The 22,620-nt window shown below is 44.4% G+C and overlaps 1 protein-coding gene across 2 annotated transcripts in view; it reads left to right on the forward strand.

Moving 5' to 3' along the window:
- The window catches only part of WDR88 (WD repeat domain 88), a 441,299-nt gene that overhangs the window by 220,235 nt on the left and 198,444 nt on the right, over window positions 1–22,620 (forward strand). For both annotated transcript variants that reach the window (XM_069634103.1, XM_069634110.1), the window contains exons 5-6: window positions 2,053–2,191; window positions 18,038–18,167. In XM_069634103.1, the coding sequence (XP_069490204.1) occupies window positions 2,053–2,191; window positions 18,038–18,167 (269 nt within the window). The remainder of the gene's footprint in view (window positions 1–2,052; window positions 2,192–18,037; window positions 18,168–22,620) is intronic.

Genomic DNA, 22,620 nt, shown 5'->3' on the forward strand with positions numbered 1-22,620 from the left:
TGTACAAAAATTGTGCTTTCCGGGAGGCGTCACTAAATATGCATACCTGCCCGTTGCTGCTGTTGAGAAGTCACGTGTAACAGGCTTTAAAGCATGGCAAATTGATTGGCATGGCATATGGGCTAGGATTCATTGGGGAGTCGCAGCATGAATGGCCTACGCATGAAAGACAAACCATAGCAATTCAGATTTGATGACAGTATTTTTTAATAACAAAGTCTTCAAGATAAATGATTGTTTAGAATATATTTGAAAAACAAAAGAGTTGATGGCTGGAAGGTTTAGAATACATCTTGACCCTTTGCTCTGGGCAACCCTCCAGACCATCGTTCTTCCCCTGCCAAGCCATTCCAAAAGGGGAAAGACCATATGCAAATCAGGCTTGGCCCCACCCCCAAGGGGGTAGTCCAGCCCGAACTGCTAGGTCACATCCCTTTTGCACGAGACCACAAGCATCCCCAGACATGCTTCAGCCTTGTTGGGCGTCATCAGTGAGGAGTAGCTTGTGTCTCTAGGCCCAGCAGGCAATGGACCAACGTCTGGGCATACCCTTCCCACTCGGGGTGACAATAGCAAAACAAAAGAGTTGATGGCTGGAAGGTTTAGAATAAATCTTGACCCTTCCACCCATCACTTTTGTGGTCACAGTTTGTCTCACTATGTGAGAGAGGGTATTCCCAGACGTAGGTCCCTTGCTCGCTGCGCCATAGCGAACCAAGCTGCACCTCACTGAGGAGGCCCAACAAGGCCGAAACATGTCTGGGGTTGCTTGTGTTTGCGTGCAGAGGGGACCTGGCCTGGCAGTTCAGGTTGGGCTGCTACCATTGGTGGCAGTACCAGACTGATTTGCATATGGCTGGACCCCTTTTGCAATGGCACAGACGGGCTAAAAAACGGTGGTGTGGAAGGTTGCCCAGAGCATCGCCAATGGTACAGATTCATTCAAAACCTTCCACCCATCACTTTTGTGGTCACAGTTTGTCTCACTATGTGAGAGAGGGTATTCCCAGACGTGGGTCCCTTGCTCGCTGCGCCATAGGGAACCATGCTGCAACTCACTGAGGAGGCCCAACAAGGCCGAAACATGTCTGGGGTTGCTTGTGTTTCCGTGCAGAGGGGACCTGGCCTGGCAGTTCAGGCTGGGCTGCTACCATTGGTGGCAGTACCAGACTGATTTGCATATGGCTGGACCCCTTTTGTAATGGCACAGACTGGCTAAAAAACAGTGGTGTGGAAGGTTGCCCAGAGCAACGCCAGTGGTACAGATTCATTCAAAACCTTCCACCCATCACTTTTGTGGTCATAGAATATATTTGAAACACATTATTTTGCATTTAACTATTTACCAAACACAAGAGACCTTTGAGCTTTAATTCAATGACAAGTTTGACCTACAGCTTCCCCTGAGAAGCAACCTACTCATTTGCTTCAGCTTTTTGACTGCTTTCGCTCATAGATTGCACTGTACAATGTTGTTAGTAGCATATTTTAAATAAACAGTGGGTTCCACTCAGAAATCACCCCAAGAATAGATGATGTTGCATGGTAGCCCAATGCCCATGGAGTTGACATTCCCGAGTAGAGCTCACCAAGGGTTGCACACATTTTCACAAGTTATGTTGTGTGATATATATATAGCGCCTGCTTGAACTTGCCATGCCCTCAAAGGGGTTTAGGACGTCTGGGAGTTCTACAAATGTGGACATACATGATAAATAGTGCATTGCACTGTAGAAGAAGGATATGCATGATACTATACAATACAGTTGCAGGCAATTGACATTTTTTGGCAAAGATATATTTACCAGTTATATGTGTTGAGTGCAGTGTGCTTTACTATGCCAGTGAATAAATGATTTATAGCATGAAATCCACATTTTTGATGGGACTCAGCCAACTAATATAGGAAGATAATCAATACAATATGTAGTGTGAATCATGTATATAGGTGACTACCTATCTGAACATATTTGGCACCATTATACATATGGTGCATTACATTGCATGACCCTAAAACATATCTAAAATATTCTTCCTTCTTCTCTTCCACAGTGGTCTGTAAACCATGAAGGCTTGGTGACATCATGCAATATTTCCTCAGATGGCAAGCTTGCGGTATCTGCTGTGGATGTGGAAAATGCCATCTGTGTCATTGATGTGACTACTGGTAGCAGAGTAGCGTATGTTAAAGGTAATGCTTCCTAGAACATGTCTAAGTATCCTTTAAGTCAAACGCTTTCTATTAGGATCTCTTTGTGGCATTGCCATCCACACTACAATGATATCTAACTCTCTAAAGAAAATCATGTCTTTTAGCACAGTTGTGCCATATGGATGAGCTATGTTAGGGACTTCAGATGGAGCTACTGAGGCATAATGAAGCATCATCAATCGATCACTAATGGCTCAGTAGAGCTTGGATGCATATGCTTTTGCCTCCTTTAGTCGCTCACCATCACACATGACACCTGGAGAGAGAACCTTCACAGCACAGGCTACACTTTTGTGAAAGACTTTCTTCAACTGAAGGCAAACATCCCTCTTTACCTCCTCTCTCTATCTCTTGAGGCCTTCAAAGAGGCCCCATATAAGTTAAAGAGGTCTCAACAAATTTGCATGGGAGCATATATTCTTTTTGTGTATCCCCTCCACTCTGTGACATGCTCTTTCAAATAACACGTGGACAGGTTCTAAAGACTGTGTTCTCCAGAACATCTTGAAGTTCCCCTTATTGAGTGGCTATCTTAGCTAACAGACCTTCTCTCCCAGTTGGAGGCACCAGATAACTCCATGTTACCGGGACATGATTTTTCCAGTGCTGGGCTTTGATTTAAAAAACCATTGGTAGTTGTAGTTTTTATTATTTCTAATTGAAAACATGGAATTTAAGCTCCTGATTAATATAATTTGTAAATCAAAGCCCAGTGCTAGTGGTGCTCCGATGGCAATCTTCTGGTCACCCCATAGTTGAATTACTTGACAAGAGGGGCCTCATTACGAGGTTTTACCGGCAAGGCTACCTCCACACCGGCAAGAAAATCCGGCAATCGCGAATGGGCATTTACTGGGATATTCCGGCCCCCGCTCGACACGGTAATTGCCCTTTCGCGGGTGCCGGTAGAGCCCCATTCCCATTTGAGCCCCGTAAGGCTCAATGGGAATGGGGATGCTGTTGTAATCTGCATCTGAAATGCTGGCATCACTAAGGGTGGAATGTGGTGATGTCAGTATGTGTGGAACTTGATGATGTCAGTATGTGTGGAGTGTTGACTTGTTGTGCTGTGAATGCAGGTTCCATACTTTACAGTTGAGATCTAGCTGGCAAGGAGGGACATGCCAATGTTTCATCCTGGCAACTTGTTGACTAATAAACCTACCAATATCTTACATGCTGGTCCGGGTGGTACTTCTGGTACCAAGATATTACAGATGCCTGTAGAGCCGGCACCGTTCATAACGGTTCCGATGCTACAAGCTTGCTGTGCTCGCGGGTGCCTTTCATTCCGCCAGGCCAGGCCTGGCGGAATGAAAGCCACCTGCAAGCATTACTCAGAGTTTGCCAGTCTGTTGACAACGGTACCTGCAAGCATACCGGTACCGTTGTTACCGGACCTGAAACCTCGTAACGAGGCCCATTTTTGCTGTATTGATTCAGTCTTTGAACTGCTGACAATTAACAGGCAGTTCAATACTTACATGACTGTGGAGCTACTTACTGGGGGAAGATGCATATAGGTGGCAGAATTGAGGACCTGCCCCCAAGGACGCTAAACCCAAAAGAGGTTCACTCCTTCATGAAACAATTCAACCGTAGTAAGGACTTCTCTGTCCTCCGTTCGGATGTTGTAAGGTAAACCTTCCCTCTCCAGCAGGTGCTATTTCCTGTAGGCCTTTTTCTATGAAAACGATTTAATTCAGCATAGCCAATGTTCATACAAATTAATCTACTTTTCAAATAGTTCCTTTACTAACCATAGTTACTTTCTTATTATATTGCTAGGAGACAGGTAAACAAGTTTATTAATTACATGAAGCATAAAGATTTCTTTAAAAAAGTGTGTTTGCTTCCTCTTGTTCAAAATCGATCAGAGAGGTTAGTTAGTCAATGTTAATTACTATCCTACACGCGTTACGCTGCTTGGAGTGCAGCGATCTTCAAGGCTCTGAAATAAAAATATGGTTCTAATTCTCGATTTTCAGATGAAATCAAAAATTCATAAACACCACACTAAGGGCCTCATCACGAGTTGAGCAGTATCCCGGCTGTGATACCATCCAACTTTATTATCGCTAGCGCCTACCCGGCCAGTGTTATTACTGTCGGATCACGTGTTGGGCGCTAATCGTTACTCCCCATTCCCCGAATCTTCGGCGCAATTACCGCACGGTACTGCGGGCGGTAATTGCACCGAAAATTTAAATTTTTCCGGCGTGTTTACCCCCAGATGGGGGTAAACACGTCAGACTCGAGAATGGGCGGACCCTTAAATGCAGCCGTAACACTGTTACTGTCACATTTAAGGGCTACCGCCCAACTCGTGATGACTGAAAGCAAAAATATAAACTTAGTATATGTGATAGATTCGGGGGCTCACAGGCTGGGTTAGGGGGCCTACCAAGGCATATATCAGAGTCAGTTCTAACGCAGGTGGGTTGAGTGAGTTGGGGCAGGGGCTACTCCCTGAATCGCCTGAATGTGCCTTGAGCGTAGAGACCAGTATCACTTTCAATCACCCTATTCCATCCACCCTCAATTCTGGCCCGAGTTCTCTCTACTTTCTTGCAGATCTACCATGACCAACATGTGCTCCCATTCAGAGTGAGACCGGTGGACAGCGGGCGAGAGCTGCGACTTCCCCACAACTTCTAACGCTACAGCGTCTGTCCCATGCAAGAGGCCTTATTCACTGCAGCTTGAATTGAGCAGCACGCTGACCCGAGATCCTGCAAAGAAAATAACAAAGACTGTTGAATTTGCTGTGCACCAAAAGGGGGCAGGGATAAGAGGAGCTTACATAGACTTAAACCACAAAGGACCAACCTAGCGGAAAATACATCATTAGATAGGGCCAAAGGGTCAGGTGGAATAACAACCCAATAGGAGCTAGGGCTAAGGGCCTGCTCACGAGTTGGGCAGTATCCTGGCTGGGATACCGTCCAACTTTATTAGTGTTAGCGCCCATCAGTGCGACGGTATTACTGCCGGGACACGGGTTGGGCGCTAACAGTTAGTCCCATTCCCCTTTGGGTCCATTGGATCGAATGGAGAATTTTCGGCACAAATACAATGCGGTAATACCGCCGGCTGTAATTGTGTCGAAAATTGGCATTTTTCTGGCGTGTTTACCCCTAGCTCTGAGCTGGGGGTAAACACACCAGACTCAAGATTGGGCGGACGCTTAAATGCGGCGGTAACACTGTTACCGCCACATTGAAGGCTACTGCCCAACTCGTGATCAGGTCCAAAGTCAGGGTTACAAAAGACCGGTGGGAGCTGCTGAGAGTGAGGGGTGTTCGGGTGAGGTTGAGTGTGTGGAGGCAGACCGGGAGACCAGGAGAAGGATGGAAGGTGGAGGGGAGCACTGAAGAGTCTGTGGAGAAGTTGGATAGGCGTGCAGATTAGGTATTGGGTTGCCGTTTCCTTGCCCTTAACTTCCGCTGTGGCATGCTAGCAGTTGCGATGGTTCACAAGCTGAGTCATTGTCACCTAAATAATATCAAGATGAATCAATGTTTCAAACTGTTTGATGTTGATCACTTTAAATGCCCTTAAGCAGTCAGTTTTAAATGTTCCAGGAACACACAGATCCTTGCCTTTGTATCCTGAGCACAAGCAGTGCCAGAGATAACAATTTAAAGGATTCTATACCGACTAATGGCTGTTAAGTGTCAGGTGAAGTTGACATGGAAGGAGTGTAAAACTGGTATTGACAAAGCCAATAGATTTGCCTGCTATAAACCGACGAACATTTCTGTGTGACAGGGCTTTGTGAGGGTCAGATTGCTGGCCAGGTCAAGTCAGAAGAGCCACACACATGCGGTTCACCGACTGCAGGCCATCCTGTTCTGATATCACTACTGTGAAGAATACTTAAAGTAACCACTCAATAAAGAAGGAAAGAATGGCATCAGAAATTTAAAAAATGCTCATTAAAAAAAGTTAGCATTTTCTTCAAGACAAAGCCAATTTTCGGTCCTAAAGAGGGTAAATAGTTTCATCATTAAATTATGATTAGTAACACGGCTATCCCAAATGCTAGCTGTAACAATTAATAATTATTTCCCAAAAATTTGGCAACAATAACTTAAGAACATGATTGAATAATGCTCAAAGAGTATCTCCATGTTTCTTATTGTTTGTAGACATTACATTTACATGGAGAAGAATACTATTTTTAGATAAAATTAATGGTTTCAAATTCATTTTTCTAGAAAAATGTGTACAAGTGGTACAAGTATTTTCTTTATGTAATTGCTGATGATAAATGGAGAGCCAGGTGTATTCAGAATAATTAATTTATATATTTTTTTATATTTTAAATTCCTTGTCGTTTGTTTTTAAAAGAACAATAACTGCGTCCTTCCCAACATGTCTTCCACATTTACCAGGTACTGTGTCCATAGGCAGGGGGCTGAAGGGCTTATCTCAGTAAAGAAATTGCTCAGTGTGTCACTTCCTGGCAGAATGAAATACCCACCGTACACAATGCATGAGGAATATATATGTTGGGCACAGCAGAGTAACACTAAGTGCAGGCACACAAGCATTACCTGCGCCCCCCAAATGACAGCACCATTGGAAGATCAAACTAAGAAGAACCCTTTGCTGTGGGACAGTCCTCTATTTCACTGCCAAACCTGTAGTATGGTGGTGCTGCAGTGCGGCAAACATGGAATTACCGCTATGTTAGTGCCGTTTCTTACTGCACCACCATACTCGTAATGACCCCCATTGTGCATTGGATTTAAAGAGGCTATATTAGCACAGTGCTGTGACATCGAGTGAGAGTATCACTGAGACCATTTTATGGGCCTCCTCTCATGCGGCCAAGGGAAGGCAGCCGCTACCTGATCCTGACCCTGGGTGTGGTATTATAAGGGAGGATCAGTTGGGAGGGGAGTCTAGAGTTTGTGAAGTGAAACACGGTACCTGAGCAGGACGTTTAAATTTGAAGATGGTACTTGGGTGTGCAGAAGAGACAGAAAAAGGCGGCACAGGAGAGACTGTGATCTCCTGAGCTACGGCTTGGGGTGGGAGCGTGTGCATAGCCGCCAAGGTGCAGGACGCTGAGATGCTGAAGGGGGAAGCCACTATGCCGAGCAGCACCGAAGATGGACACCAAAACCACCAACATTAACCAGTGAGCCTTTGATGAGTCACTGGGCATCGGGGAGCTTCGTAGCATTTGCGGCTCCCTTAATTAAGGTAGGAAGTTCATTAAGATGCACCCAATAGTGTGCAAGGGGAAAGTCATCCCAAGATTGGCCGAATATGATTACCTGGGGTCAGGTTTTCAGAGACACTGACCGGCATGGCGCATGTAAAAGAACAATCCTTGAAAATGTGCCAATACCTGGGGTGGTCTGTCCTGTTTTTCTGCTAAGTGCAAGGGCCAGCATATGGAATCAGCTCTTAAGGTCTATAGAATGCAAGTGAAGACAGCCACGCAAAATTATGGGGGTACTGTAAACCCGGGGACATGCAGGCCAGTGAAAAAAATAGTTTAAAAAGCTTCTGGGACTTCCAAGTTCCACCTCCTGTGCCCCGGCACACAGAGAATTGGGGATGGTCTTCTGGGAGGATAATTGGGCAGTAGCCCCAAGCATGTTATGGCTCCAAACATGGAGGAATAAAAATGCCACGCTGTGCCACTTCATTATTAAAGCCACATTGAATAAGGACCTGTGGTATAATATACCCTGGCTGAAGTCCGTGAAGGAGCTACTGGGTAAGGCAAATGTGCCAGTAGAGCTGCCACCCATTGTGATGTTACTGCAGCATGAAGTAAGATTATTTAAGGAAGCAGTAACTAGGGAAATCGTGGCTAAATGCACAAATGTAGCACAGGTGTCATAAGGGGATAGCGCTCATCTACTCATATGTTGGACACTATCCTTACAGCCGTACCTCGTGTGGGCGAGGGAAAAACAACATAGCTGGCTCATCACAAGGGCACGCTTTGACTGTTTACAGCTGAGAGGCAATATGGTGAAATGGGCGGGTTATCCAGATGAACCAAGCTGCCCCGTGTGTGGAGCCCCGAACGAAGATCTGAGCTATTTTATTTTGTTTTTCCTGGTCTATGCGAAAATAAGAAAACAGACAATTCTGCAAGTAATAAAAAACACAGATTTGCGTCAGCATAGGCCAGCTATGGTTTTTCTGTTAATGGCAGAAACGGAATTGACGGCTTGGGCCCTGTTGCTGAATTTGAAGGCTGCCATATACCTAAGAAGGGGGCTTTTAAGAGGTCAAGACGCTGCATTTTACAATTCTGTAAACAGTGTGTTTTTATTGTTCTCTCTCTGGAATATGTATTGATGAATTATGTTATAATTGTCTGCTTTGCTATATGTATGTGTTTGATGAATGTTTTTTATTCGAATAAACTTGTATATCAAGTCACAGGGAGTCCGAAAGCAGAATAACCTAAGGAGGTGGAGGCAAAGAGAATCAAGTGAAGGCTTAACTAAACCCTTTAATTGGCGAAATATAAGAAGGGGAAAAGAGCGCAATTTCTCATTTATGAGAAGTCAATTTGAGGGAAACCTGTAACCCACATTGCCAACAGCCCAGACGTTATATGAAAGAAGTAACAGTGCAAGAAGGGTGCTATTCTGCATTTTTGAGATGTCAACCTGAGGAAACCTGTAACTCACATTGCCAGCAGCCAAGAAGTTGTCTAGAACGAGCAAGAATGCAAAAAGGGCATAATTCTTCAATTCTGAGAAGGGAACTTGGGGAAAGCTGCAACCAATATTACCATTAAAGAGATCAACTGAAGCAGTAGGAGTGTTCTTCCTGGCAGGAGAGTGAACCAGGAAAGAAACAGTTGATGGAAGAAGTATGGTTGTGGTAAAAAGGATGTTGTGAAGAGACATTAGTCAAGATATCATTTTGACAAACTGTTGCTTCACAAAAAGTAGTAGTTGTGCTATCCTGACAAAAGCATTTAATTGGAAGAATCGTTGTGATGTGTTATGAATTATTTTGAAGCCTGTGAAAGGCATTGTGTGAAAGGAAACAATTGCCTTGGTATATGAACTAGTGTTTGTGGAAGAAACATTTACCTTTCAAAGAAGAATATTGCTAAAGAGAACTATTGTTTTCGTTTCTGAATCAGTGCTTGTGGAAAAGACATTTTCTTTGCTAAATGGAAAGGACTCAGTGGGCCTCATTACACGGATGGCGCTAAGGGATTACCGGCACCGGTGCCCTTACCGGTAATCCCTTAGCGACATACTATGAGGTCCCTCAGCGGGTCCCGTCCTTAACGTGTGGCCAGACCACACGTTAAGGAAGGGACCCGCTGAGGGACTTCAGGGCAAATAACGGTACCGCTAATAGCGATACCGTTATTTGCTCCTTCCCCATTCCCATTTGAGCCCTATGGGGGCTCAAATGGGAATGGGGAATGGCCTTGGTGAATGGGAAATTACTGCCCCACCAACCTTGGAATGGGGCGGTAATTCCCCCATTCACCAAGGCGGAATTGGTGAAATACAGGCGGAAACCATGGTGCTAATAGCGCCATGGTTATCGCCGTCCGTGTAATGAGGCCCAGTGGATGGAAAATACATTTTGTGTTGAACTGAACAGATCTTTGTTGAATCAGAACTTGTTCAATTGTATTCCTGAATTGATCCAGGCGACGGGAGTTCAACCCTGGTCAGAAGGAATACTTTCTAAAAATGATCAGTTTGAGTTTTTTCCATGTTTTGTTGGACTGAAGTCAGTCCAATATTCCTTATTTATTTGGTTATATTTATTAGTGTGAAGGTCAGAAACTATTGGACACTAGGTCATCTTTCTTTAGTTTGGTTTGCTAGGTAGGGCTATTCTTGTTAGGATAGGGAAAGATAGGCATTTATCTCTCCCCTTTTTTTAATAAAATGGCAAACATTAAGAAAACATTACCTTTGTGTCTGTCACGCATTTCTGACACCTAACGTATGGTGTTAGGAGTGGGATCAGGCTCAGTTGAGACAAATTGGGAAACACTTAAATTTGAGAAACTTAGTAAAAGAGCCTCCGATCCTACCATTGCTACTGAACAATCTATAGGATTTGATATATATAGTAGTAGAGGGATATTACTTCAACCAGGAAACAGAGCATTGATCTCTACAGACTCGGTTCTTGTCCCTTCCCGTGGTGCTTAAATCAGACTTGCCTCTAAGTCAGGCATAGCCTGGTTCTATGACATAGACATATTGGCTGGAGTGATTGAACCGCATTATAGGGGGGATTTTAAAGCACTGATACAAAATAACGTGGAAAAAGCCTTACCAAATTAAAGCAGGACAAAGAATAGTAGAAGAGACATTGGAGAAGGCTCTGTTTCCAAAACCCCAAGAAATTGAGAGTAGTGATGAAACCGAGAGAGTAAGTCAGGGTTTTGGAGAAGCATATGTAGAACCAATAATAAAACCCATCCCCATTGACGAAGAAGAGACTGAAGTTTTTCCAGATTTAGCTTTTGCCAAGAGAAAAGATCCCTTCTTAGCAGAGCCATTTGTTCAGGTATTATCGGAAGAAGAAGGAAGGGAGACGAGCGGGCCATTTTTCTTTCTAAAGTCTTGCTGTTGTATAGGGGAGATGTTGGACCATAAGGTATTCGTAGGTCCAAGATCATGGTACCTAAAAGCCCCAAGAATACTAACAGGGGCACATCTAGGAAATGCAAAACGTCACGCACTACTAGAACCGATTCTACTGGCCAGGAATGAATGCAGACAAAAAGAGTGCTATCAGTACTTGTGCCTTATGTCAGAAAACTAGTACTCAAATTCCTCCTCCAGTTCCTTTCCAACTCTTGCCAATTGTAGAATTGCCCTTTTCAAGGATAGGTATGGATATAGTAGGTACTTTAGAAACCTCAAAACTAGGGAATCGATTGATATTGGTGATTTTAGATTATGCAACTCAGTACCCTAAGGCTTTTGGAATGATACTTCACAACAGATCGTAAACACCTTCTCCCCTTCTTCTCTAGAATTTTGTCTCCAAAAGAGATTTTTACAGATAAATGATCCAGGTTTATGAGTAAACTTATGGCAGAGGTTAAGTAGATCCTGCAGATTATAACTTTACATACCTCCATTTACCAGCCCAAACTTATTGTTTGGTTGAAAGGTTCAATCAAACTTTGAAACACATTTTAAACAAATTAGCAGAAGCAGATGGGGAGAATTGAGACATTTTGACACCATAGGCCCTATTTGCCATTAGGAAAACACCTCAGTCTTCGAATGGCATCTCCCCATTTGAGCTCTTGTATGGGTGAGAGCCAAGAGATGTACTGGATATGTTACGGGAGACATGGGAGGAGAGAGAGAGAGCTGCTCTGCCCTTTTCTCAAGCCGCTCAGCGATTAAAGGAACATATGGCAGTGGTTTGAGGCATGGTACAGACTGATATGGCCAAAAACCCATAACATCAGAAAGAATGTTATGATAAGAAAGCGGTGAGAAGATCTTTTTCTGTAGGCCAAAAGGTATTGGTTGGGTGTCCAGTTAAAGGTGCGAATACAAAAGGTTTGAATGCAATAGGATCGGGTCAATAGGACCGAAAACAAAAGGTTCACATTTTTTTTTACTATACATTTTTTTGGGTTTTCGTTTAGGTAAAAAAAGTGTTTTTTTACCACAAAAACAGGGGCTGGGGGGGGCCCCCCCCCCAAAGAATATATTAAAAACAAAAAAGAATAATTTTTTGACCTTTTTGTTTTCGGTCCTTTTGATTTTGATTTGACCCTATTGTATTTCGAACCTTTTGATTCGAAACTTTAACCTATAACCTATTGGTTGTACTCCCCTCCTCTGAAAACAAGATGCTCTCTAGGTGGCATGGACCTTATGAGGTCATAAAGCAAACAGGACCTTCCGATTATACAATATCCCAACCTGATCGAAACATTTAAACTCACATCCACCTGATAAACCTTCTAAAATTGTGGAGAGAAAATTCTATTCAAGACACTTCATTAACATTAAGCAGTCTGTTGGTTGGTGCAAATGACACTAACAAATTAATTTCTCCAGATCTGGCACAAGGCCAAAAATAAGATTGAATGGACCTCTTACAACAGTTCCCATATCTATTGAGAATTGAACCTGGGAGAGTTAAGGGAGTGTACCATTATATTCATACCCCTGCAGGGAAGGTTGTACATCTAAAACCAAATATCAGAGAGTAGGAATATAATCATTCAAGAAAAGTTGGAAGCCATGTTGAATGCTGATATTATCAAACTATCACAAAGCCCTTGGTCATCTCCTATTGTGTTGGTCGCTAAACCTGACCAATCATGGAGATTTTGAATTGACTGGAGAAGGGTTGATGAAGCATCACAATTCGATAGTTAACACATGCCCAGGATAGAAGATCCTATTCACAGATTGGATGATGCAGTATACTTTTCTACAATTGATTTGACCAAAAGATATTGGCAAGTTCCAGTCAACCCAGCCGATAAACCAGAAACTGCCTTTTCCACCTGTTTAGGTCTATTTCAATGTAAGGTGTTACCCTCGGGTTTACATGGGGCCCTGGCCACCATCCAAAGGCTGATGGATCAAGTTCTTCGCCATATGCCTCTTTCTGCTGAGCTTATATTCATGATATTATCATCCACAGTAAATCGTGGATAGAACATATGTCCCATGTATATCTGGTGACTCGAGCTCTAAGGAAATTTGGACTCACTGCCAACCCAAAGAAGTGCCATCTAGCCAGATCCACAGTGGAATATCTAGGCTTCTTCGTAGGGAATGGATTGGTTCAGCCCCAAACTGAAAAAGGTAGAGCCCTTGAAGAAACCCAAGCCCCTAAGACTAAGAAAGAACTAAGGGCCTTTCTGGGCTTAGTCGGCTATTATAGGTGATTAATTCCTAACTTTGCATCCATCATTTTCCTTCTAACAGACAAACTTAGGAATGCAGAGCCCCAGAAACTAAAATGGCAACCTGAGGATCAAGTATGTTTTGTTAAATTGAAACATACCTTATGTAGTGAACCCGTCTTGAAGGTGGCAGACTTCAACAGGGAATTTATTCTACAAACGGATGCATCACATGCTGGTCTGGGAGCAGTTCTCTTGCAATGTCATAACGGTATAGAACATTCTATCCTCTATATCAGTAGGAAGCTAGTCCCTTGAGAAAAGAAATATGCAACTCTTGAGCTTGTAGCCTTAGTTCAAATGGGCTATGTCCTATCTAACATACTATCTAACTGGTAGGAAGTTCCGACTGGTTACAGATCATGCCCCTCTTAAATGGCTAAGCCTTTGAAAGGACACTAATGCCAGAGCTGTTTTTTTAGATTTTCAGCCCTATTGTTTTTCTGTCGAATATTGGAAAGGGAAAGAACAGGGAAATGTAGATTTCCTTTCTTGATTCCCAATAGAGGCTGTGAAAACCATTGAGAATTGTATTTGATGAATTAACTGAGATTATTACAGAGACCCTAGTATGGGCCTCCTCTCATGTGGCCAGGGGAAGGCAGCCACCACTTGATTGTGACCCTGGGGGCGGTATTATGAGAGGGGATCACTTGGGAGGGGACTCGTATCAAGGGGAATTGGTGACCTCTTTAAATGATTTCCCTGTTCTCCCTGAAACATTGATGTCATGTTGTAAAGTAGGGGAAATCAATGTGACTGCTATGGCTATAACATTTCCTAATTTTAATAACATCAAATTCAACAGTCAAATAGAAAATAAATGGACATAAAAGGTTGAAATCCATTATGGACTTCAAGATCCATAATGTCCATGGTACTGGGACGAGGAAGATGAACCAGGAGTCAATGAGGATTCAAAATGCATTGATGAAATTATGCAGTCTAGTGTTTGTGAAGCAAGATATCTGAGCAGGACCTTTAAATCTGTTGATGGAACTCAGGTGTGCAGAAGAATAAGGCGCAAGAGAGACTGTGATCCCCCGAGCTAGGGCATGGGGTCAGAGCGTGTGCGGAGTTGTCGAGCTGCAGGAAGGTGAGGTGGCGGCCGTGCTGGTGTTCACAAGGAAGCCGGTAGACAGGGAGAGCTGTGGTTGTGTAGAATGGAGCAACAGAAGCTCCCAGGGAGAGATACAGAGACAGTGAGAGAACCCGAAAGGTCCTAGAGACGCTGAGATGCTGAAGGGGAAACCCGCTACGCTGTGCTGCACCGATGAAGGACACTGAAGCCGCCAACATTAACCGGTGACCTTCGACAAGTCACTGGGCACCAGGGAGCTTCATAGCATTTGCCAAAAGCAGAATAACCTAAGGAGGGGAAGGCAAAGAAAATCAAGTGAAGGCCTAACTTAACCCCTTAATTGGAGAAATATAAGAAGGCAAACAGGGTGCAATTCCTCATTTATGATAAGTCAATTTGGGGAAAACTGTAACCCACATTGCCAACAGCCCAAAGGTTATATGAAAGAAGAAAGAGTGCAAGAAGGGCGCAATTCTCTGTTTTTGAGAAGTTATCCTTGGGAAACCTGTAACCCACATTGCCAACAGACAAGTGGCTATTTAAGAGAAGTAAGAGTGCAAGAAGGGCGCAATTCTCCATTTCTGGGAAGTCAACTTGGGGAAACCTGAAACCAACATTGCCATGAAAGAGATCAACTTTAGTAGCAGGAGCTTTCTTCCTGGCAGGCGAGTAGACCAGGAAAGAAACAGTTGATTGGAAGAAGTATGGTTGTGGAAAAAAGAAGGTTGTGAAGAGACAATGATCAAGATATCATTTTGACAAACTGTTGCTTCACCAAAAGTAGTAGTTTTGTTATCCTGACAAAAGCATTTTATTGGAAGAATCATTGTGATTATTCTTGTGATCCTTAAGACCATCGACCACCTCGCACCTATCAAAGCGAAGAAGTCCAAGAATCCAACCCATCATAACTCATGGTTAACACCGGAACTCCGAAATGCAAGTGCGGCGGAGATTACAGCTGAAGCCATCTGGCATAAAAATCCCACTCCTACCAATAATAGCAACCTCTCTAAATTGTCGCACCAATACAAACAGCTGATCCTCGCATCCAAATCCTCCACTTACAAAAAAAGAATCGCTAACGCAGCATCCAGTTCGCAAGAGCTTTTCTCTATCCTCCGCAAGTTAGAAACCCCCCTCTCACCACTGGATGCCGTCCTGAAAGATAATGCATGGTGTAACAAAATCCAAAACACCTTCACAGGCAAAATCACGCAGCTACAATCTAAAATACAAGCCAAACAAGCCACCCTACCAACGGCCTGCCACATACCGTGCCCTACTCGGGATTACATCCTGTTGTTCACATTCCAACCCATCAGCAACACTGCCCTTGAAAATATTATTGCTGGTCTTAAGCCATCCCGCTATAAGGGGGAAACATTCCCTGCATCCCTGGTCAAAGAATGTACAGAACTTCTACTCCCTCTCATCGCCGCGATCATTAACTCCTCCTTCACATCCTGCTCTGTCCCACTATCACTCAAGGAATCCTGGATCTCACAGCTTCTGAAAAAACCTACCCTCGACCCAGCCTGCCCATCTAACCACCGCCCCATCACTACAGTCCCCTTCCTCCTTGAAATTATGGACAGAGTGGCCTATTTACAAATACAAGCGTTCCTTGAACAACATCACATTTTAGGCTCCCGCCAGTCAGGCTTCCGTCCCAAGCATGGGACTGAAACAGCCCTCCTTAACCTAAAAAAACTGCTTGACCACTCCCACGACTCTGGCACCCTCTCCCTATTCCTGCGCCTTGACCTCTCGGCAGCATTTGACCTCATAGATCACAAGATCCTCTGTCAAGCCCTCACCTCTGCTGCCTATTTCTCACCCGAAGCCACCAAATGGATCGCCTCATTCCTGTCTAATAGATCTTCCAGAGTTTTTGCAGGGGAGGCCACTGCCTCTCCCACACTCAACTCCTGCAGAGTACCCCAAGGCTCATGTGTGTCCCCTACCCTGTACAACGTGTACAGCAAGCCACTGTTTGACCATCTTGACACCCTGGGGGTCTCATATACAAATTACGCAGACAGCACCCACATTCTTATCCCCCTTACCAGTGACCACCAGACAGACACTTCCAGAATCAACTAAATCTACGAGACGATCCAATCTTGGATGGCCGCACACAGCCTCTGCCTCAAAGCCGATAAAACTGAACTCCTACTCATTGGGCCCCGAGGCCGCCTAAATAGTGTACCCCAGAAATACAAATCCTTCACCATTGATGGCCACATGATATCTGTGGCCCCTTCTGTCAAGACCCTTGGGGTCTACCTTAATTCATCCCTTACTATGACCCGCCAGGTCAACCACATTGCATCAGTGTCAGGATATGCCATCAAGCTGATCAACGCTAGCAAACCCTTCCTCACCACCACTAACCGCCTGGAACTTGCTTGAGCACTCATAGGTTCAAAACCTGACTATTGTAACTCTTTACTCTGTGGCATCTCTGAGAAAAAACCTTTGCAAAATGCAAACAACCCAAAACAATGCTCTCAGAGCTGCTCTTGACATTGGCAACCGGGGCCATATATCAGCGGCTAGGAAAGCAGAACATTAGCTACCTGTTGAGGACAGAATCAATTTCAAAATGATCTCCCTTACACAATGATGTCCTTCGAACGACACACCTTGCAGACAAACTAAAACATGACTCAGAAAGACCCATAAGAACTGCCTACACACACTGCCTTGTCACGCATAGATTCAAGCGCTCCAAAGCTGGTGGATCCAGCTTCCCAGTCTGGGCACCGTCAGTATGGAACAAGCTTCCCCCACACCTGAGAGGCGAACCTTCCTACAATGTCTTCAGAAAGCATATCAAAACTCTGTTGTTCAACTGACCTCTAGCCCTACTGCCTCACCTGTTCTACTTTGTGTCTGCTCCGTCCTGTAACCAGCGCCTACATGCCTATAAATAAATAAATGTGTTAAGAATTATTTTGAAGCCTGAGAAAGACATTGGGGCTCATTACAAGCATGCCGGTTCAGAAAAAGGTGCCAGTAAAAAAGGTTACTGGCACCTTTTCCTGGCATACTCTGAGTCTGCCGGTAGGGGCAGTGAACTACCGACAGGGATGACCTGCTGGTAGTTCAGCCCCCTACCATCAGATTAGTCACTGAATCACTGGCACCATTAACAGGTGCTTCAGTAGTTCCCATCCCATGGAGTACTATTGGACTCCATGGGAATGGGAATTTACCGTTCCTCCAGCGCCCGTAATATCCCGGCAACCTCATAATGAAGCCCATTGTGTGGAAGAAAAAAGTTGCCTTGGTATATGAACTGGTGTTTGTGGAAGAAACATTTGCCTTACCAAGAAGGATATTGCTAAAGAGAAATATTGTTTTGGTTTTTCAATCAGTGCTTGTGGAAAGGACATTTTCTTTGCTAAGTGTAAAACACGCTGTGGATGGAAAAGACATTTTTTGTTGAAATGAACGGATCTTTGTTGAATCTGAACTTGCTCAATGGTATTCCTGAATCGATCCAGGGGAAGGGAGTTCACAAGAAGTACTTTCTAAAAATTATCAGGTAGAGTTTTTGCAATTTTTAGGTGAACTGAAGCCAGTCAAATATTCCTTATACATTTGTGTTATGTGTATTTGTGCCAGGGTCAGAAACTATTGGACACTAGGTTATCTTTCCTTAGTTCAGTTTGCTAGGCAGGGCTATTCTCGTTAGCATAGAGAAAGATAGGCGTGTATCTCACCCCTTTTCTTTCAATAAAATGGCGAACATTAAGAAAACTATACCTTTGTGTCTGTCTCACATTTCTGACCCCTCAAAGTGTGCTCTCTTTTTTTCTTTTAGATCACCACAAGAGCACAGTGACTCGATGTTGTTTTGACCCTGACAATCAGCGGGTGTGTTCCGTGTCATCAGATAGGACCATCAAGCTCTGGGACACACTAGCACAATCCACAACTATCACCATTAACAAGTAAGAAAGACCAATAACATGGTATTCTGTATCGATCTCTCTCTAAATCCATTGCTGCACATTGTAAACAATACAACTATTAGTGTACGGCATTCACAGTGCTATCTTGAAGTCAGAATGCTGGTTGCAAAATTAAGCCTGCCAACAAGTGTCATTTTCTGTTCTGTCGTTCTATTGATTCTTCTCTTTTCGTGTCTTCGCCCCTTTTTCGATTTCTGCTTTTGAAAATAATAATGGATAGCTGATATGACAGCTTGATGAGTTAAGCTGAGAGCTGTGGGCAACCTGGAAGCCACAGGCTTGGATCCTCGAAGGGAGAGTCAGAATGTCAGCCTTCTGAAGTCGATACAATGAGCACCATGGAGCTGGGCAATTATTTACAGTGACTCAGCAAGGCGGCATTCTTTAGTTACTAGTAATATTGCTATTATCCTTTATTCTAGCTGTGCAAGCCAATTTAAATATCCACTTTCAGGTCATTTCTCCCCTCTACCCAGTCGATTTACCTTTGGAAAGTTCAACAATCAAAAGCTTTATTTCCTCTAACAGACAGCATTGTCTCTAAGTACATGTGACTATGCATCTATATGATGATGAAAAGGTTTTTAAAAATTGGATATCCACTTTCTTCTCTAAAAACTATATTTATAACTCCTTGAAGGGCCATTGTGCATGCGGATAAGACAATCTGTAGGCTATATGAGCCATATTAGCACATAGATTGTGTCACACACTACCTGCGTACCCGCAGCCAAGTCATATGCTATCCTCAAGCCGACGTGTACCCATGTTCATTTAATAATAACACAGGTGGATTAAAATAGCTTTATCGACGTGCAAATTGGACCGTACCAGACCTTATTGTCCCTCACATTTCTTTGATGGCCCTAGGCCTTCGGAGCCCATAATGCCTGATACCGGCCTCTCTGCGGGTTTATAATGTTATAATAAAAGAAGCAGAATTTTAATCTTCTGGCACTAATAAAGAGTTTGACAGAATTCAGAATTCTCAGTGGATAAGTATTGTGTTCTGGTTGTCATTTATATAGCGCCTTTTGCAATTATTATAGTGTAAAAGCCCTGGTAGTGGGTACGCCCTCAGTGGACAGAAGTCCAGAGTATTGGAAATCATGGAGTAGGATTTAGAATGGGTATGTGCATTTGGCCACGAAAGCGCTTAGCAGGGCTGGCCAGGCTACGTGTACGCAACCCACGAAGAACAGGCATGTAGTTGGTAGCTGAGAGCGGTCAGGAGTTGGCGTGAGTGCTGGAAACTGTCTCGCAGAACTTCGAGTGGAGCATGACTTTTGTTAGTCTGCTAGCTGAGCATCTCTGCGTGGGCTAGGAATGCCATGAAGGCAAGTAGCGACAGCGTCAACGCTCCAGCCATACTTTGCGGTGTGAGACAATGGGCCTCATTACGAGTATGGCGGTAAGGCAACAATGGCACTGGTATCGCTACCGAAACCGTTGTTACCATACCACCATACTACGAGTTCTGCTCAAGGGTGCCCTTGCAGCCACTTGGTCTGACCAGGCTGCCATACTGGCACTCGCGAGCAGAACTTGATGGGAATACTGAAACCTTTATTAACGGTACTGGTGCTACCACCCTCCCCATTCCCATTGAGCCCTATGGGGCCGAATGGGGATGGGGAGTCCCTTATTACCGGCACCCGCGAATGGGCAATTACCGGGTCTGCCAAACTCGGTATGACCCTGTAATTGCCCATTAGCGGGTGCCAGAAAAAAATGGATACCTGCGGCAGCCAGCTACCGCCAGCCTCGTAATGAGGCCCACTGTGTGTGTGTTTGTGGTGGGGCAGATAAGGTCCAGCTGAGGCAGAGTGAGGAATGCGGCAACGCCAAGGCTGATGTGTGGCACTGCATGGGAGCCGCAGGCCACCCTACAGTTGCTGAGCGTGTTGATGTAGAAGACAGTTCCTAGTGCAGGGCACTAAAGAGTGTTCGTACTGCTCTGCTGGTCTCATGCAGTGTCTCTCATGTGATGAAGCAAGTCCATATGCTGCAGTAGTGAATGTCCAGAGCGAGGACCTGATGATGGCTGGAGACAGCCATCCTTTTTGCAACCACACTCATGCCTCTTTGCACAGTTGCCGTCACGCCAATGTGTTTCCTTGCAACTTGTTAGACTTTCAGCGCTGTGAGCTGACTATTGTATAATGCTTTTTATTTCATTATCATGCAAGAGTGTATTTAAAACAACAAAGTGGACGAACATTTTTCAAAAAGAGACAACCTTTTTTATATTTACATATTTTTGTTCAGGATATGGCAGAATCTTAAGATAGCTATTTCAAAAAACATTGCCACAGTATTTAGAAGTTCCAATAGATAATAAGAGATGACATAAAGAATAAAAGTAAGTCATGATTCATTTTTTTAAACCTATTGTTTTAGGAAAGCATAGTATTGCACTGTGATAAGAATGATTAAAGCCACAAGGTGTCTACTCCGAAATCAGCATAGATATTTGATGCCTCTTTGTACCCATGCAGTGGAAAGCTGGAGCTTGTGTGTGAGAGTTAGGGGGCTGGTAGGCAGGTGGGGGATCTGTCACTCAGGAGCACTTACTCCCCAGCAGTTGTTCTCGGAGGCCCAGGGAATTACACCAGCTAAAGTCTAGTTTAATTGTGGGCGAAATTTGCTCTTACTCCACTGGCACCCTAATATGGCAAGAGCTTACACCAGCTCCAGAGACATGGGGGTGAAACACATTTACGTGGGGCCTCCTCCTGCACAAGTGAGCTCTGCCCTGCCTGCCTCTTCTGACCGGAGGTCTCCGGTGTACAGCTTCACTCAGATACGCTGGGCTTTCCATATCAGCAACCAGTAACCATGGTTGTATGGATTGTTGCCATGAGGCTTGCCCCATGCTGTAACAGAGCGTTGCAAATAATGCTCCAGCTTAATCCTGCGGAATATGCATCTATGCTTCCAATACTGTCATGCATTGTGGGACATTTAATAGGATCCTTGCAATGTTCCTTGTTGGTGAACCAAGGCCTCAGTTCATGGGAAGGATTCCATGTCTGAAAATGGTACTCTCTAAGCACAACATGATTATTAAGAAATAATATACAACCAACACTGTTTTTACTCCGACCATGTTGGCCATGCCAGAATTGAGGTCCACCTATTGACTGGTTGATAGATGCATAGGAACTTCAAGCAGACCCTTTGAGAGATCCTAGAAGCTTCATGTTTCCTTTTGCTAGTGTAAACAATGGCCTCCGAACTTATGAAACGTGCACAATGTCCTGGCACCTGCAGGAACAAGTTCTTTCAGTTCAATGCCGTCGATTGATTGCTAAGCGACAGTTCAGAATGTGCACATTGGATTGCGCTGTGCCTGTATCTGAATACCGTTGACTAACAACTCGCTTCCTGCATAGAGACACATCATCACGGGCATGTGGGCGAGTGAAGGATTTCTCAGAATCCCAGCAGGCTCTCTGGAGCCCTAAATCGCTCCCAAACGGACAAAAACTGCTTTGCAAATTGTATTTTGTGGATAAACTTGCTGTTCTTTCAATTTTATGGATGTCGTAATTGACTGTTTCTAGAAACAGCATTCTTCCAAAACACATAGATTTTCCAGTGTGCCAATGGCTAATCAATTTGATTGAATATTCAGGCTGCCTACCGGTACAACGCTGCACAGTCCACCTGTCCAAAAAACAAATCAAAGCGCAGATCAAAATCCATGTAAAACACTGGCATGTAAAATCAGTTCTCCAGCGTGGGGTCTGGCATGGATTCACATGCTCATGAATATTCCCTGTAGTCATGCTGGGAATCCTCAGTAAAAGAAAAATCAGTTTCACTTACAAACAGTATTTCTCCTTTAAACCAATCACTGTCCTCTGGGTCATACTGCCCCCCAGCCAATGACAGCCCTCTCCCTAAGCCCCTCCTGTGGCAGCCTTCTTCAAATTTTTACTGTACGCTTCAGTGTTGGGAGTCCTCGAGTTTGCTCTGCGAACTATTTCTACTTTGTTTGTGTTTTCGTAAAAAACAAAAAAAGGTTCTATTTTGTTCCAAAAGAGCCTGTGTGCTCTTTTATCCATCTATCGACAGCGACGATCCATTGTCGGTGAATTTCACCACCCCTCAGGGGTGGAGATCGGCGAAGATTCCAGAAGGCCATCGGGCCTACTTTGCACCCTCCGACCATGACGGAGGAGAAGGAGGAGGGAAGGTCCCTCTTCAAACCCTACACCAAGTGCAGGCTGCAGAATGTGTTTGTCGAAGACAAGCACCTGCAACACCTCTACTGCCTGCACCCAGAACATAAGGAGGTGGAGTGCGAGAGATGACTCGGGTTCTCCAAGAAGACGACGAGGCACAGGCACAGTAGACTGGCAGCGTGGCTAAGCGCTAGGGCCTCTGCCCCGTGCTCCGAGCAGGGTCATGCCTCACCCAGGACTGG

Source organism: Ambystoma mexicanum, chromosome 1q, assembly GCF_040938575.1.
Source record: "Ambystoma mexicanum isolate Mex_15411 chromosome 1q, UKY_AmexF1_1, whole genome shotgun sequence".
NCBI lineage: Eukaryota > Metazoa > Chordata > Amphibia > Caudata > Ambystomatidae > Ambystoma > Ambystoma mexicanum.